General features: G+C 47.7%; 1 protein-coding gene across 4 annotated transcripts in view; it reads left to right on the forward strand.

The window, feature by feature from the left end:
• CACNB4 (calcium voltage-gated channel auxiliary subunit beta 4) overlaps positions 1-18,701 on the forward strand; it is a 104,673-nt gene that overhangs the window by 56,812 nt on the left and 29,160 nt on the right. For all 4 annotated transcript variants that reach the window (XR_008450367.1, XM_054069849.1, XM_054069851.1 and 1 more), the window contains 2 exons: positions 14,916-15,035; positions 15,480-15,602. Coding sequence is in view for 3 of the 4 variants with exons in the window: in XM_054069849.1 (XP_053925824.1) it covers positions 14,916-15,035; positions 15,480-15,602 (243 nt within the window). In the remaining variant the exon portion in view is untranslated. The remainder of the gene's footprint in view (positions 1-14,915; positions 15,036-15,479; positions 15,603-18,701) is intronic.

The raw sequence follows: 18,701 nt of genomic DNA on the forward strand, positions 1-18,701 counted from the left end.
AAATAGAGTTCAATACAAGTTTCCTTTCCTACCAGCTGGACAGGGCACTTGGGCTTACAGTGGATTGTTCTGAAGTACGGAGATCTCTTGGACACGTCTCCTCTAAGGGATGCCATGAGTGCATTAATACATAGCTCAGCCATGCCTGAGTGTGTGTCCATCCCCAAATCTCCTCTGTTACAGGAGATAAGAATGGGTATTGTTTATTCCTGTGTTTAGATCATGGAATGGTTTAGGTTGGAAGGGACCTTAAAGCCCATTCAATTCCAACCCCCTGCCATGGGGCAGCCCCCACTGCTCTGGGCACCCTGGGCCAGGGCCTCCCCACCTGAACAGCAAAACATTTCTTCCTAAGATCTCATCTCAATCTCCCCGCTTTCGTCTGAAAACCATTCCTATTCTTGCACTCGCTGATCAAGAGCCCCTCCCCAGCTTTCCTGGAGTTCCTTTCAGTGCAGGTTGGATGGGGCCCCATCCCTGGAGGTGTTCAAGGTCAGGTTAGATGGGGCTTGGAGCAGCCTGATCCAGTGGGAGGTGTCCCTGCCCGTGGCAGGGGGTGGACTGGGCTTTAAGGTCCCTTCCAACCCAAACCATTCCATGAGTCCACCTTTCAGACTGCAGTTCCTCACTGGTCATTTTCATATTGTGGTGCTGATGTTTGAATGCTTATTTTCCCTCCAGGGTGTTTTTGTACCTTTGCCCAGGCTTTGACTCCACCCCAGCACCGTACCCATTCCTTCTGTTTCAGGGCAGATTTATGGGGCGCTAGGAGAACCCATCACAGCAGTGACGATTTTGAGCAGTGTACTCTTTGAGAATATCCCAAAATAATGGCAAAAGCTTTAGACTGAAATAAAGGCTTCAAATCTCCTTGAGCATTTGACAGATTCCATTCCTGACAAGGCTTCCCCCCACTTTTTCCCCACAAACAACAATATCCAGGTGCTTAGAGTTGTCCCATTTGCTGCTCTTGAAGCATTGTGCTGCTGATGGATGTGGGGATTTTGATGGAGAATGAGCTTTTTGCACAGAATGAGATCTCCAGTGTCTTTTTCTGCTATTGCTTTTGCCAAATCCAGGAGGTTGTGGGTGCAAGAGTGATTCCTAAAGGATCTTTTTCTTGGTTGGAATGCTTATTGGATGCTAGTAAGAAGGAATATTAAAGCATTGTTTCTTTTAAGCCATTTAATTAAGAATCCATGTTGAGAGAATACTTGAGGCATTTATTAGAAGAAAAAGCATTTTGTCTTTGAGTTTCTAGTTTTTTAACTCTTCAGTGACTGTCAGATACCAATGTACCATATTAAATTGAAATAGTTTGTCACAAGCTTATAAGAATTTGGGAAGATAGGTTCAGACAGTGTTATATACAGAAAAAACATTGCCACGTCTGGAGTTCAAATGTAGGCTGACGTTTTGGCTGTTCCCTCTTCCTGGATTTGTGTTTCAGCTTAGCATAACTTGGTACCTTCCCATTTATCCCAGCAGTGAGTCCATGGAGGGGCTGTTCAGCCAGTGAGATTCAGTGGGGAGGCCCTGGCCCAGGGTGCCCAGAGCAGTGGGGGCTGCCCCATCCCTGGAGGGGTTCAAGGCCAGGTTGGATGGGGCTTGGAGCCCCTGATCCAGTGGGAGGTGTCCCTGCCTATGGCAGGGGAGTTTGAACTAGATGATCTATAAGGTTCCTTCCAACCCAAACTAGTCTATGATTCGAAGATAGTTTTTAAGACTTTGATATCTGTTCTGTGTCTGATTTCCCAAAAATACGCCATCTGTTTGTCCTGTGTTTTCATATAATCATGGCATTGTTTGGGTTGGAAGAGACCTCCAAGCCCACCCAGTCCCACACCCTGCCACGGGCAGGGACAGCTCCCACTGGATCAGGTTGCTCCAAGCCTCATCCAATCTGGCCTTGAACACCTCCAGCGTTGGGATTTTTGGTCCTTCTTACAACCCTCCTGAGAATATGGTTGGACTTGATGATCTCAAAGGTCTTTTTCAACCTAGGGATTCTATGACTCTATGATAATAACAAACACCTCTGATGTGTGTGCAACACATGAACTAATACCCAAACCAGAAGAGAAATGGTAACAATAAAGACTCTTTGTGGGAACTTTTTCCCCTTTTTATGTAGTAGTGATAAAAAAGCTGTCACTCCTCAGCAGAGCTCTGGGAGGGAACTGCTCAGAGCTGGGGGAACTGGGGACACTGAATTTCCAGCCCTGTCATTGCCAGGTGCCATCCAGCCAGTGGCAGGAAAGTAGCACCGTAATAACCCCAAATCCTGGGAGTCCTGGATTGATTACAGCAATTAAGTTCTCTAAAGCGTCGCTCAAATATTACCTCGGTAGGTGACAGCAAGATGCCCTTTCACTTGCATTTTTGCTCTCAGCACGGACAGTTTCTCGATTGCAAGGTTTTGAGAGAAGGAGCTGCTGTTTATGGAGTGCATAGTGCTTAGAAAATCCAGGCTTTTCCTTACAGAGATATTCCTAGCAGTGTGTAACAGCTTATTGAGCACAAGGTCAGAGTCTGGTCCTTGCTGCAAGAGAAATGATCAGAGATCATAGCAGCTGAAGGACGATTTGGGGGCGAGTGGGGAATGTAAAAAGGGGGAAAAAAGAAAATTGCTCTGTTGGTAAACTTAATTTCTTGGTGTTTAAAGCTGTTTCTAAGCCTCTGAGTTGGGAAGCTTGTGGAAGGAAGAAGGTAATTAAAACCACAATATATCACAACTAAACTAAACTGCATCCCAAACACTAACAGTGTCCTGGCTTATATGGAGCAGCATGGAATTCATTTGGACAACACTGTAACAGCACGACACTAAGCTGGGTGGAAGTGTGAATCTGCTTGAGGACAGGGAGGCTCTGCAGAGGGACCTAGACAGGCTGGATCAACGGGATGAGACCAAAGGCATGGGGTTCAACAAGGCTGAGTGCTGGCTCCTGCACTTGGGACACAACAACCCCGTGCAGCTCCAGGCTTGGGGAAGAGCAGCTGGGAAGCTGTCTGGCAGAGAAGGACCTGGGGGTGTTGGTCAACAGTGTCTGAACATGAGCCAGTGGTGGCCCAGGTGGGCAAGAAGGCCACCAGCATCCTGGCTTGGATCAGCTGTGGTGTGGCCAGCAGGAGCAGGGAAGGGATCATTGCCCTGCACTCGGTGCTGGTGAGGCTGCACCTCGAATCCTGGGTTCAGTTTTAGCCCCTCAGGCCAAGAAGGACCTTGAGGGCTGGAGCGTGTCCAGAGAAGGAAACGGAGCTGGGAAGGGGTTGGAGAACAAGGATTATGAGAAGCAGCTGAGAGAGCTGGCATTGTTTAGCCTGGAGAAGAGGAGGCTGAAGGGAGACCTCATTGCTCTCTACAGCTCCTGAAAGGAGGTTGTAGAAAGGTGGATGTTGGTCTGTTCTGCCAAATGACAGGCAATGGGATGAGAGCAAATGGCCTCAAGTTGTGCCAGAGTGGGTTCAGATCAGACATCAGGAAAAATCTCTTCTCCGTGAGGGTTCTCGGGCACTGGCAGAGGCTTCCCAGGGCGGTGGTGGAGTCCCCATTGCTGGAGGGATTTGAAAGCCGGGTAGATGAGTCGCTCAGGGATGTGGTTTAATAGTGGACAGGGACAGTTGGACTCTGATCTCAAAGGTCTTTTCCAACCAAACTATTCTATGATTTTATGAATTCTTTCCTGTTCACTACGCAGTGTGTTTTAAACAAAGTAATTTTCTTATAATTACATTGAAGACATAAATCTGTTTGGGTGTTTTGTGCCCTGGTGAGACTCTTGGGGAAATCCATGAGAGGAGAGCAAAGCAGAGAAGGTGGGATGACTGCTGAGGAAGCCATTGCCACCTAAATACAACTGGTCACAGCGGAGAGCTGCTGTCCACCCTGTAATAAATGGAGTCTGGCTGCCCACCAGGTTCCTCCAGTGAAGGATTACAAAGCATTTGCTGTCTGGAATTTGACTTCTGTGAGGTGGAAGGTGGGAACAGAGCTGGAATAGCCACTGGCTTTACCGAGTCAGCATCAGGTCAAATTGTCAGACAGTTCAGCGTGTTCTAAACCCCATCTGTTTGAACAGTAAAAAAAAGTATTCTGGATTATTTTGGTTGTCTAAAACCTGACGGTGTGGGAAGTGGTGACACCATGCTAGAAGAAAATTGGGACACTACAATCACAAAAAATCTTAAGAAGTTGTCTGTTCTTTAATTTAAATGTTTGAATTGGGAGAAGCACATGGTGAAACACATGGACGGTTAGGATGTTCTTGACGATGAGGTCTCGTGGAAAATTCTACTTCGTCCATCACATCTATGATTCTATAATCATGGAACGGTTTGGATTGGAAGGGACCTCAAAGCCCATCCAGTTCCAGCCCCTGACATGGGCAGGGACACCTCCCACTGGATCAGGGGCTTCAAGCCTCATCTAAGCTGGCCTTCAACACTTCCAGGGATGGGGCAGCCACCATTTCTCTGGGGAACTTGTGCCAGAGCCTCCCCACCTGCATTATGAAGAGTTTCTTCCTAAGATCTATTCTAAATCTTTCCAATTCTACCTTATCCTATGGTACTTGGAAGGTTATTGTATTGATCGTTCCTGTGCTGGGGGCTGACGTCTGCTCTGTGTGTTTGCATCCAAGGAGAGATGTGCTGGTTTTTGGAGGGTAGAGAAACATCATTTTAGCCTGTAAGCAGGAGAGAAGAGCTTCTGAGATCCTTCCTTTGACACTTCTCACCCTCTCCAGCAATGCCAGGTGAGCCTGAGCATGTTGCGCAGAGGAGATGACACAGAGAGAGGTGATGGTGAAGGTCCACACCCCGGTTGTTGCCTCTCAACCACTTGGCAGTGTGATTCTGTGAGTCTCTTCTGTGCAGGCCGTATTGTGATGGCAGGGGTTTGGAAGAAATCATCTGGCTCACCCTACCCACATTGTTTCTGTGCCACCAACTTCTGCGCTTGGGTCCCATTTGCAAAAATATGGTCCCTTATGCACATGAGCTGTGGAGCAGAAACCAGAGGTCACAGCGTGTACTGAGGAGAAAGAATCGAATGGTTGGACTGGATGATCTAAGAGGTCTTTTCCAACCTAGTGATTCTGTGATTCTAATATCACTTGTCCGTGCTGCTGAACAGCCCTCCAGGAAATTAAGTTCTCTGCTCTGTCCAAGCTCTCTAAATTTCTTCTTTCTAAAGGAATCGGCAGAAATTCCAGCCATTCTCAAGCACAGGAGAAAGTGTAAGTACCAACCTCCAGCTCTCTCTGAGAATGAGCTTTCTGGAAGCATATCATGGTCTGTTTGCTAGAAGACGCAGAGGTAGAAAATAGATTTCAAATAGTTTATATTTTCAGGGTTTTTTTTTTCCAGGGAGCAGTTTGAAGAGGAATTCTTGTTCGGGGAATTCTTGTTCACTCCTTTAGTGATCAGAAACTTAAATTCTAATACATCTTTCCTTGTCCATAAAAGCAAGGCTTCTAGGTCCAAGCCTGCTGCATCCAGATCTCCTAGCTGGCTTTGTGCCGTTAAGTGACTGAAACTCATCCTTGGCAAAAGGCTGGTGGAAGGCTTATCCATGTATAAACCCCACTGGAGCAGGTTTTTGAGGGGTTGTATGGGCTTATTCTGGTCCTCTGCTGACAGTGAATCTCATCCAGTGGAAGGCAGGTGAGGTGGAGGGGGCAGAAGGAAGGCATTCAAGGATGGAAGGATGAAATTGTGATGGTTGTGAGCTGTGATGAACTGCAAGGGATCACTGGAGTCCTGTTAGGGGTGGAGAGGAAGTGAGTCTGCTTGGGAATCTTCTGTGGAAATTGAAAACTGCCTCATGAGTATAAGATGGCCAGGTTGGACGAGCCTTGAGAAGCCTGATCCAGTGGGAGGTGTCCCTGCTCATGGCAGGGGGTTGGAACTGGATGGACTTTAAGGTCCCTTCCAACCCAAACCATTCTGTGCTTCTTGGCTTCTTCCAGCTGTGCTTTTGTGTATCCATATTTCAGAACACTTTAAGCTGGATTCATACCCTCATAGATGGATGGGAAATACTATGTTTAAATATCCCGCACACCCGTTGTTGTGTTTAGGTTGTATTTTTAACCTGCCTACTTGGCCAGTGCTGGCTGGGTAATAACAACTGTGTGCAGGATGAGAGGCAACAGTGTTCAGCTGAAAGAGGTGAGATCTTAGGGAGAAATGTTTTCCTGTGTGGGTGGGGAGGCCCTGGCCCAGATTACCCAGAGAAGTTGTGGATCCATCGAGGGGCTCAAAAACCACGTAGACAAAGCACTTGGGGGCATAGTTCAGCAGACGTGGTGAGGTTGGGTTGGTGGTTGTACTGGATGAACTTAGAGGTCTTTTCCAACCTCAATGATTCTATTGTCAATAATATTATGAGATGGCTGTTTGTGTCCTGTGGGTCCCTCCAGAGCACAGTGCTTGGAGCAGAAGACATCTTGGGGAACAGTGCAGAGGAGGCAGAGGGAGAGAGTGGGGGCTTAGAGGATGACTTAGAAATCCATCACATTATTCGAGGCCTCCCTGGCTGAGGACTTCATGCCATGTGTCTGCAGAAACGTTGTGTTAGACCACCTATGGTGAACACAGATGCCTGTGTAGTTGGCAGCGTGATTAAATTTTGTTTGGGGGCAATATTTGCCTCTTTTTCTTTTCCCTACACACTTATGGAACTTTCCTAGCTTCCTAAAGTGTTGTTGGGCACAGACACGGAGCAACAGTTTTCCAGAACAGCTCATTTAGGATAACAGGGGCAATTTTATCAGCTGGCATGTTATTATCAGGTGTCACAGTGGCTTCCCCAGAGCCCTGGGATGATCACTCAGTGCTTCCAGGAGCCAAAGGAATTGGAAATAATAAAGCAACGAAGCAGTGTCTCTGTACAGTTGCAGCTTTAGTTTGGTGCCTTTTATCAATGAAAAAAACATTTTTTTTTTTTTTTTTCCCTCTCTCCTGAGCAGCGATTGAAGCAAAATCCAGACTAGAGGTGCTCAGGTGTTCAATTGCACCTTTTGACACAAGGGATTGGAATGAAACATGGATCAACTGTTAAATACTGAGGTCTCGTAGAACTGCAGGAAAGCCATTTAGAAGGACTTTTCGAGGTCAAGGGAGGTGATACTCACCCTCTCTGCTCTGGTGAGACCCCACCTGGAACCTGTGTCCAGTTCTGGAGTCCTCAGCACAGGAAGGACATGGAGCTGTTGGAGAGAGTCCAGAGAAGGCCACGGAGATGCTCTGAGGGCTGGAGCACCTCCCATATGAGGCCAGGCTGAGAGTTGGGGTTGTTCAACCTGGAGAAGACAAGGCTCCATGGAGACCTTAGAGCAGCTTCCAGTGCTGAAAGGGGCTCCAGGAAAGTTGGGGAGGGGCTCCTGATCGGGGAGGGCAGGGACAGGGTGAGGGGGAACAGCTTTAAGGTGAGAGAGGGGAGATTGAAAAGATCGGTTATAGGAAGAAATGTTTTGCTGTGAGAGTGGAGCGGCCCTGGCCCAGGTTGCCCAGAGCAGTGGTGGCTGCCCCATCCCTGGAGGGGTTCCAGGCCAGGTTGGATGGGGCTTGGAGCCCCTGATCCAGTGGGAGGTGTCCCTGCCCATGGCAGGGGTGGGATTAAATGGGCTTTGAGGTCCCTTCCAACCCAACACATTCCATGGTTCTATGACTTTTAACAATTTTACATCCAAGAGACAATGTGCTTGTGCCACTGGATGTCCCAACACGACAAGGTTCAGTTCCCAATCAAGTCATTTGCCTGCTGAAAAAGTGACCCCCACACAAACCAGCTGCAAAACCACTTGGTATTGAGCTGTGATTCCAGAATTAAGCACTCAGTAATTATTTCCTTCTATATGTTTGATAAATTCATTTAAGACAACTCATTTGGTGTCTCAGCAATTGGGAAATTACTGTGCAGTTAGAACATCTTTTTTTTCTTGGTGAATGCTAATTATTAGAAAATAGGGCAACTGCTCTAACATTGCTTTTCACCATCTTTTTTTCCCTGAATTTACAATCTTGCATCTCCGTTCTCGAGCTGCTTTCAGTTCAGCACAGATTGTGTTTTTACATCTAGGAAATCTGGGTTAAGAAAAAGTACTAGAAATACATTTACTGCCAAAATACCACATCTTCTTCTGTAAAGGTTCAAGTGAGCATGCTTTGCCTGATACGCGTTACGGGCTCACAGTCGCTGGGTGTTACACATGGAAAAGGTCTGCAGTTTAAAGATCTATGGAGACTCTACAACTCCCTGGAAAGAGGTTGTGGTGCGGTGGGTATTGATGTCTTCTTCCAAGTAACAAGCGATGGCATGAGAGGAGATGGCCTCAGGTTGCACTAGGGGAGGTTTAAATAAGTATTAGGAAATATTTCTTCACTGACAGAATGGTGAAGCCCTGGCAGAGGCTGCCCAGGGCAGTGGTGGAGTCTCCATCCCTGGAGGGGTTCAAAACCATGTAGATGTTGGACTTTGGGACATGGTTTAGCAGGCACGGTGGGATTGGGCTGATGGTTGGACTGGATGAGCTTAGAGGTCATTTCTAACCTTAAGAATTCAGTGCTTTTATCTGAGCTGAATTATACTAATGGATGAGAGAGAAAAATGAATAAGAGAGAAAATAAATAGTAAGTTGACAGAAAAGTGAATTCTCTGAAGCCCAAAGTGAAAAGGCTGTGGAATAGGGAATGAGTCTTTCTTTACCTTGGAGAATATTATTATCTGGCGAAGATTGTTTCCTTCACGTTGTCAGATCTGGTGTGGACTTGAACTCATCACATATGCTCCTGATTCACAATGTCCCTCTGTCCTTCTGGTTGTGAGGTTGAGGTTGGGTAACGGCCAACGTGTGAATTGCTCCTTGAATGTTGTGTGTAAGTGTGAAACTGTGGACATAGGTGCTAAGCCCCAAATTATCCTATTGCTGCTCCAAGCAGTGTGAAAATACAGAAGTTAAAGGGTCTTTATATAAAGCTTTGGTGTACGGGAAAAGATGAGGAATGCCATCATTCCTCTGTCTTCTCTCACTTCCCTGAGGCTGCTGACGTGATGTGGTTTTCCTTGTGTGGTCAGGCAGTCAGTTAGACATCCCTGGCTGCAACAAGAGCGTGGATGCGGCGTGGTATTTAGTGTCATCACATCTATTGCAAGTTCAAGAAATCCGAGCTGGCAGCCTGGAACTCCCTTGCGCTTGGTGCTGCACAGGCATGTGTTTGAATTGGCTGGTTGCACTGTGTTCTCTCCATATTGCACAATATTTGGGACGGAGAACCTCCCACAGGAGGACAGGCCGAGAGAGTTGGGTTTGTTCAGCCTGGAGAAGAGAAGGCTCCAAGGAGACCTTATAGCAACCTTTCAGTACTGAAAGGGGCTCCAGGAAAGCTGGGAAGGGACTGTTTACAAAGGCATGGAGTGGCAGGACTGGGGAAATGGCTGTAAATTGGAAGGGGAAGGTTTAGATTAGACATGAGGAGGAAATTCTTCACAGTGAGGGTGCGGAGACCCTGGCCCAGGTTGCCCAGGGAAGCTGTGGTTGCCCTATCCCTGGAGGTGTTCAAGGCCAGATTGGATGGGGTTTGGAGCCCCTGATCCAGTTGGAGGTGTCCCTGCCCATGGTAGAGGGGTTGAAATTAAATGATCTTTAGGATCCTTTCCAACTCAAACCATTTTATGATTCTACTCAATGGTAGAATATAAATTCAATTGAAAATGTTAAACAGAACCAAAAATTGAAATACAAGAAGTGATGCTTTTGTCTGTGCATAGGTGCTCTGGTCTAAGCTAAAGCAGAATCAGTTTCTCACTTCAGCTCAGCCTTGGTCGAGTTAACCTCATGGTTTTCAGGCAGTGTTTGTCTCTGAAAGAAATCACACAAGGCACTGGGATGCAGAAAGGACAGTGCTTGTGCTCATTCCTATAGGAACCAAGGCCACCCTCGAGCTGTAAGTCAAAGATGAAGAAGGGTCACACCTGCAGGGAGGAGCAGTTAGGAGAGTCATAGAATTGTTTGGTTGGAGAAGACCTTTGAGATCATCAAGTCTAACCATACCTGCCCACTACTAAACCACATTCCTAAGCATCTCGTCCACCCGTCTTTTAAATCTTTCTAGAGATGGGGACTCCACCACCTCCCTGGGCAGCCTCTGCCAGGGCCTAAGAACCCTTTTCATTAAAAGATTTTTCCTGATGTCCAATCTGGACCTGCCCTGGTGCAACTTGAGGCCGTTTCTTCACTTCCTGTTGCCTGTCACTTGGGAGAAGAGACCAGCACCCACCTCGCTATAATCTCCTTTCATGGAACTGTAGATAGTGATGAGGTCTCCCTTCAGCCTTCTCCAGGCTAAACAGCCCCAGGACCCTCAACCACTCCCACAACCCCTGTTCTCCAGACCCTTCCCCAGCTCCGTTCTGTTCTTCAGATACGCTCCAGCCCCTCAATGTCCTTCTTGAAGTGATGGGCCCAAAACTGAGCCCGGGATTTGAGGTGGGGCACACCAGTGCCAAGTCCAGGAGGACGGTCCTTTGCCTGCCTCTGCTGCCCACAGTGTTTCTGATACAGGCCAGGATGCTGTTGGCCTTCTTTGGCCACCTGTGTGGTGAATGCAGAGAGCACGAGTCCTGGGGGGTGGTTCCAGCAGCGTGAGAGGTGGCTGGGCAGTTGGTGGGATGGCTTGCAAGGGTAGGTCCATGTGCTTGGAGTAGGCTGCGTAGGCTGGCTCAGCGTGGGGCAGCGACTGAGAAAAGCAAAGCTGAGTCTTGCTTTGTCTTCTGCTTTGACTGAATGTGGACACTGGCGTTCCTCAGCTCATGCTTACGGAACGTTAGGGAATACCAATTCCCATTCCTTACCTTGGATTGCTTTTTCTGCCCATCCTGCCGCTGTGTGCAGAGCCGTGCCTGGTTTTCAGTGTGATGCCGCAGCTCAGGATCGCGTGAGTCACAGTCCCGGGGCTGCATCTTTCAGATAAGCCACTTGCTATTCAGCATCACTTGCAGGAGAGGGGATCATGCGGATGCGATTGTACCAGTGCGTATCATTTGGCACGCAGGCACCGAGGAGCAGCCTGGGGTAGCCTTGCAGCATCAGCTCCTTTGGTTACAACTACTTTGTTCTGACAGCATTAAATAGGTCAGTGCTCAAATACAAACCACTAAAAGCTGGTGTGGGAAGCGGTGCAGCCAGCGTGGGTACCAATCCCTATTATATTGCTTTACAGAGCTACGCTTCATCGTATACAGGGGACTCGAATAAGTGTGTAGATGTGAGCCTGTGCACTTGGTGTTCACTGTTTCCCCATACAGATGATTTCTGCGATCCCCCTCTGTGCATGATGCCGATCTCTGTCCTGTCGGCGCTGTGTTCTGTGCCTTGTTCTCATAACCCTCAGGGCACAGAAAATTAATGGGGAGTGACGTGGTCAGAGAGTACGTTTGTGAGGAACAGTGTCTGCTGCACTCCAAGACAGCAGCAGTGGCTTTGTCCCAGGCTTCTGTGTAGTTGCAGTGCATTATGCCAGGTAGGACTAAAATCATGGAAAGAAGCTCATTCTTACTGCAGTGTGTTATTTGGATTTATTATTAAGCCTTTTGATTTACTGTTTGGAGAGTAGGACTACTTTTCTTTCTACTGTTCTGCTCCTATTAAAGTTTTGTTGTCTGTAACTTAAACATACGATGATCAGAGCTTTTATTGGTTTTGTATCTCAGGGAGTTTAGTGGACAGCAAATCATAGAATCATAGAATGGTTCGGGTTGGAAGGTTCCTCAAAGCCCATCCAGTCTCACCCCCTGCCATGGGCAAGGACACCTCCCGCTGGATCAGGGGCTCCAAGCCCCATCCAACCTGGCCTGGAACCCCTCCAGGAATGGGGCAGCCACCACTGCGCTGGGCACCCTGGGCCAGGGCCTCCCCACCCTCACAGCAAAACATTTCTGCTTAAGATCTTGTCTCAATCTCCCTTCTTTCAGCTCAAAACAGTTCCCCTTCGTCCTGTCCCCGCACTCCCTGATCAAAAGCCCCTTTCAGGGCTGGAAGCTGCTCTAGAGTCTCTCCACTGCCTTCTCTTCTCCAGGCTGAACAACCCCAACTCCCTCAGCCTTTCATCATACAGGAGGGGCTCCAGCCCTTGGATCGTCTCTGTGGCCTCTGGACTTGCTCCAACAGCTCCGTGTCCTTCCTGTGCTGAGGACTCCAGAACTGGACACAGGGCTCAAGGTCTCGCCAGAGCAGAGCAGAGGGGCAGAATCCCCTCCCTCCCTGCTGGTCCCACTGCTGTGGATGCAGCACAGGCCACGGTTGGTTTCTGTGCTGGGAGCACACGTTGCCAGCTCATGTTGAGCTTCTCCTCCTGCAGCACCCCAAGTCCTTCTTCTCAGGGTTACTCTCAACCCATTCTCTGCTCTGCTTTGTGTTTGCCCTGGCCCAGATGCAGGACCTTGCCCTTGGCTTTTTTGAACTTCATTAGGTTCACACAGCCCCACCTCTCCAGCCTGTCCTGATTCCTCTGGATCCATCCCTTCACTCCAGCGTGTCGACCATACCACAAAGCTTGGTCTCGTGGGCAGCCTTGCTGAGGGTGCTGATAAATAATATGCTATTCTTCTCTACCACAAAGCTGCACTGTCTTTGCAGCTTTCAGTCTGTTATTTATTTTTCTTTCTTTTTTATTCTTCTCCTTTCCTTTTTTCTGTTGCTTTGACCAGTGATGCCTCTGGTATGGAGCAAAGGCTGTGATTTTAGGACTGGAAAATTTGACTGTGAATTCCATCTCCTACTGATGGACTTCCTCAGCTGAACAGTGATGTGGGTTGACATGATGGGCTGGGCCAGGGTTCTCCTGCTCCCCATGTCGCCGAGGTGTGAGGAGTTGGCACACTTTGTGCTTTTGATCAGGGAAGGAATGTTCCTATCCCTCTGTTGGTGATGCCTTTGGTAGAGGATTTAATCTTGATGGGGAAGCCAGGACTAGCACAGCAGGTGTCTTTGGTGCAGGCCTTTCCAAATGCGGTTGCTGGGGAGTTCCCTGGTCTCTGCTTCATCCCAAAGGAAGCAGAAGGAAGAGCAGCATGTGTAGCTTCCGAGCCGGGAAAAGCTTGTGCCGCTGCCAGCACCTGATGGTGGTTTCTGGACCCCTGATGTTAGCCTTGCTCCAGCTCAGGCACCAAGTTCTCTGCCCTTCCCACTCATCCTGGGGCACGGATGCTGGGACGGGATTCCTCCTCTCTTTTAAAATCCCAGCTGTGTGTTAGCTCGATCCTGTTCCTGACTCAGTGGAAACCTGCTGTGCCCGGTGCCAGTGCCACGCGTGTGGCCAAGCTGCGACTGTGTGACGGGAAGGGAGCGTATGCTCGTCCGCGGGCCGTTGCCAGGAGTCTTCTGATGGGCATGGATTCACATCAGTGTCTCACAATATGTTACTTTACAAGGAGAGTAAGAGTACTGGTGGCTGTGATGGAGTCCATGGAATCGTGGAGTGGTTTCGGTTGTAAAAGACCTTTAAGATCATCAAATCCAACCATCGATCCAGCCCTTGGGTATAAACCAATTTAAGGAAGAACAAATCGAAAGACATAATGCTGAGAATGGCTCTTCTGGAACACGAATGGAGTTACAGAGTTTGGAGCTCTGTAGAGATGGAGATATCTGTCTTCAGGTTTTTCTTAGGAATGTGCTGACACTCACTATCTACAACGCCCTGAGAGGAGAGTGTAGTGAGGTGGATGCTGGGCTCTTCTCCCAAGTGACAGGTGATAGGATGAGAAGAAATGAAGAAATGGCCTCAAGTTGCACCAAGGCAGGTTCAGATTGGATGTTAGGAAAAATTTCTTCATGGAAAGAGATTTTTTTTTTGCTTTTTTTTTCCAAGCACTGGCAGAGGCTGCCCAGGGAGTTGGTGGAGTCCCCATCTCTAGAGGTGTTTAAAAGACAGGTGGATGAGGTGCTCAAGAATATGATTTAGTGGTGGACAGGTACAGTTGGCCTTGATGATCTCAAAGGTCTTTTCCAATCAAGTGATTCTATGACACAGAAATCGTCTGTTGTTCTGGTTACACACAATGCAGTGCCCTTAGTCCAGCCCGTTATTCCTTTCCTTTCTCTGGAAATGGAAATAGCATCTCCTAGCAGAGGTCAGAAGTTGCCATGCATTCTTCCTGCTGAGCACAGTGCTGGGGCCGGATCCTGCTGCAGCTCCGCATTATCTAATCCTTTTCAATCAGCTGCACAGAATACTTTATTAAAACTGTGTTGCTTTATCACAAGAAATAGAGCCACCACATACTTTATTCAGGACACTCTCAACACTCGGGGTCCCAGACAATAAAATCCAGCTGTGGCAGTGCTGTATTTCCCCTCTTACAGGCTGGTGTGTTCTGCATCTGCGTATCATTGTGCAGCTTCTGTCTAAACATGTTGAGTAGCTTTTAATAATGACTTCTGCCACTTTTCCGTCCCTCTGGAAGCACAGGAAAAAGCCTGATGTGCAGCAGCCGCGCCTGGGGGGGCAGCACTTACGGTACTGTGTGCAGGGAGGGGTGCTTTGATACCTTAATTGTATTTGCTGTGACCTAACCCTTGGCAAACTGGAATCTAAGTTGTCAAACGAGATTTAAATGTCAGAAAGATTTCAGGATGGTGCCTACAACTGCACTGTATTTTGCTGTGTCTGCAAGAAAGAGAAGAGATTCTTTGAGAGCAGAGAGAGGGGTTTTCTCTTGGGTATTTTTGTCTTTTGCTTAGTGCACCTGGTTGGTGAAGCCAGGTTCTTTCTCTGCTCGATTCTGCAGCAACAATACATCAAACCACTCAAACCTCCACCCCCAGAAACTGATAAAGTATTTGAATCTGGCTGGGGAGGGGCTTCTCTTTCTTATCTATGTTTTCTTAGTGATACAAATCTCATTGCAGGGCTCAGCAGATTCGTACACAAGCAGACCTTCAGACTCTGATGTCTCTCTGGAAGAAGACAGGGAAGCAATCCGCCAAGAAAGAGAACAGCAAGCAGCTATCCAACTCGAACGGGCGAAGGTCTGTTCCTTCCACTTTAATAACGACCACTTTATGTGGCATTTCTCTTTCTCTTGGTCTTGAAATTCGTTCTGGTTTATAACAATGATGCTCTCTTTTGAAACAGTTCAACAATTGAGTGAAGCTCTCTGCAGACAAGGTGCCTGGGGGAATGTAGTGTAAATATTCTCATATAAATGGGGATCGTCAGTGAGCTGAACTCTGCTGGCTCTGAGCAACTTGATCTGGTTGAAGATGTCCCTGCTCACTGCAGGGAGGTTGGACAAGATGACCTTCGTGGTCCCTTCCAATCCAAACCATTCTATGGTCCAGTGAAATTATTAGGTCTGAATTTTGATGTATGTGGCAGATATTCTCTGCTAGGTTTTCGGTAACTCAATACAACAACTCGGTTCTTGATTCAGAGCAGCTTCCACTGTTTGTGATGTGTGTTTTTATTTGTAGTCCAAGCCAGTAGCGTTTGCTGTTAAGACTAACGTGAGTTACTGCGGAGCTCTGGATGAAGATGTTCCTGTCCCAAGCACTGCCATCTCTTTTGACGCCAAGGACTTCCTGCACATTAAAGAGGTAAAACCAAGAAAGGGTAAAAGGAGATGTGAAAGGGAAGCTCTTTATTGTGATTTGAAGTTGGGGCTGAGCCATTCCGGATTGAAAAGAGAACCGGGAGCTCAGCGGACGCAGGAGAGCACGGCACTCTGTCTGATTAAAGATGGTGTGGGGATGCTTTGGCCTTTTTGGAGTTCTGGAACCCTGGAGGGGTCATCTTGCACATTTTTAACTCTCAATGTTACTGACTTGTAGGATTTTCATGTCACAGGAAGGGAATTGCTGTATTCTAAATACCTTTCAATATGGTTGATTTGGATTCTTTTAATGAAATTAAGTTTGCGATGAGAGCACATGATAGAAAGGGATTTTATTGATCAAAAAGTGGAGTAGCACCACCTTACAGCAGGTCTTCACAAAGCACCAGGTTGTAAGGGAGGAAGCAGGACTTAGAGTGATACAATAAGAAAAGAAAATATTGATATATAGAAAAATAAGAGAAAGAAATGGGAATAAATGGGCCCTGGGTATGTCTTTGGTAGAGAAAACCACATTTTATGGCATGTTGAGCATGTTTTCTGCAGTTCTTCACCTGAAATGAGCCCTCCAAATTGCATCAACCTCGCTTGTTCTGTAGAGTTGTACATAGGCTTTGCAGCTTGCAAAAACATCTTTTCATCTCTGCATTCTAGGTTTATTTTGTAGTGTTCAGTGCTCGTTTGTCTCTGTCTTTGAAGATGTGTCTGTCATCACAGTGCCCATCTCCTTTTCGCTGGGCACATTCAGGATGAAAACTTCTGCTCCTTCTGAGGCAGAGGTTGGTGGTGGAACACGGGGTCTCGCTTTAAATGCTTTCTCCCTGAGAAGGACACAGTAGAGGCAGTTGATACCCTTGTTCCAATTCCTCAGTTTCATGCAGACACAGGAGTTTGATCTGGATCTTTTTGTGTGTTTATTTTTTGTAATGTTTGTGTGGAACAGTGCTCAAACCCCCGCTGAGGAAGCAAAGCACTGACTCTGAGCCTGCCTAGCTCTGCCTGCAGGATCAGTTGCCCCCAATCCTGGCTCTCCAAGAACGTGTTCTGCTCTACCACACCTCAACTCCCTTAATGTGTGCCGCTTCCTAAGACTGCTTCCCACCAGGAAAAGGCCCTTTGATAGCACTCAAAGTTGAATGCTGGCTGCTGTATCCGTGACAGCACTCAGATTACTGTCTCAGCTGCCTTCCCTGATGTTTTCCCACCCACACCGGGAATGTTCCCTATCTGACGTGCTCCCTAGCCTACAATGTCCTGCGTGGCATTAGTTAACTCTGTGCATCACCATGAAAACACATATTTGATCATGGCTTCCCTGGGGTGTGGCTACCTTTCATTAGCAGGACAGGGACTGATTTTAATGCATGGAGCTCCTCTTGTGCTGCCCAGTACCTTGTTCCAGAGAAGTGTCCTGAGTCCACGTCTTGGCATCCTGCGAGCTTTCCAAGATCTGAATGGCCAGGATGGTGTTGCCACCGAACTGTAACCCACCTGCCTTGCTGAGTTTGTGTAGTGGAGTTTCTTTGTTAACACTGAGATCTTCAGCTTGCCTGAAGCTGTGGCTCTAACTCAGTAGGACTTCAGCACTGATTCCCCATCCTGTAGCTGTGTGGAAAAAGGCTCCTGCGGGAGTTGTTTTTCTGGCAGGCTTGCTCGGACAAGAACAAGGGTGGTTCCAGATTTTAGAAGAACGCTACGCTAGGGAAGAAGTGAAGTCACCCTGCTGACAGGGTGAAACATCAGCAGTAGCTGCTGAGTGCTATATTGAGAATGCGTCTGGATGGCTCATCTGTCTCTGACGAGGCTATGCATTACTTAAGAGATGAGTGGCAGCAATTACTGACAATGCAGAAGAAATTATGGGCATGGCAACCGGCAGGAATGAACTGAAGTCCTCCCACATGCTGAGTGCGGAGAATAACATATGGGAGGCAATGACCTAATGCGAATGGCCCTGCGTTCCATGCTGCAGCGCTGGCATTTGTATTGTTCAGGTGTTCGCAGCATAACACTAGTTCTGGGCTCAGGTCTGGAGGCATCGCTCAGAGGTCTGTGACCTGCAGCTGGAAGAGAGATTCCTGATGAGCAGCCTGATCTAGCCCGAGGTGTCCCTGCCCACGCAAGGGAGGTTGGAGTTAGATGATCTTTAAGATCCCTTCCAACTCAAACCATTCTATGATTTTATGATTGTTGTGTTTGAGGTGTACGTTTAGAACGAAAATAGATAGAATAGACAGGCTGAGAGAGTTGGGCTTGTTCAGTGTGGAGACAGGAAGGCTCTGGGGAAACCTTAGAGCAGCTTCCAACACTGAGAGGGGTACCAGGAAAGCTGAGGAGGGGCTTTGGATCAGGGAGGGCAGGGACAGGTTGAGGAGGAATGGCTTTAAATTGGAAGGGGGAAGGTTTAGATTAGACATTAGGAAGAAGTTATGAGGGTGGTTTTAAGCTGAAAGAGGAGAGACTGAGATGAGATCTTGGGAAGAAATGTTTTGCTGTTCAGGGTGGGAAGGCGCTGGCCCAGGGTGCCCAGAGCAGTGGGGGCTGCCCCATCCCTGGAGGGGTTCAGGGCCAGGTGGGAGGTGTTCCTGCCCATGGCAGTGGGGTGGGACTGGGTGGGCTTTGAGGTCCCTTCCAGCCCAAAACATTTCATGTTTCTACTTAAGAAACTGGAATGATAAAATGGTGGAACCTCTTGAATAAGTAAGACCTGCATAAGGACAACAGGTTTCCAAGATGAGAGCATAAGGATTGCATTCCCCCAACTCAGTTGTTATTTCTGCATATATATGGATTAATAAAAAGGCAAATTTATTTCTCAAAGAAGCCGAGGCTCCACGGGTTTCAGAGACCTCTCTTTTGCACTGTTGTGCCTTTGACAACTAGGACAAGGTATTTATGTGTTGCTGCAAGAATGTAAGTGCTTGAGAACACAGAGCTGAGAGAACTGATCCTTTCTAAGATGAGATTTCTGTGATAACTTCTTCCTCCAGGCATGCAAACAAAGTCGGTGCCCTCATGCTGGTCTTAATGGCTCAAAAGTGGGTTGTGAAAAGCAATGTCTCTTTTGAACACTGAGGTGCCT

This window comes from Cuculus canorus, chromosome 6, assembly GCF_017976375.1.
Source record: "Cuculus canorus isolate bCucCan1 chromosome 6, bCucCan1.pri, whole genome shotgun sequence".
NCBI classification, from domain to species: domain Eukaryota; kingdom Metazoa; phylum Chordata; class Aves; order Cuculiformes; family Cuculidae; genus Cuculus; species Cuculus canorus.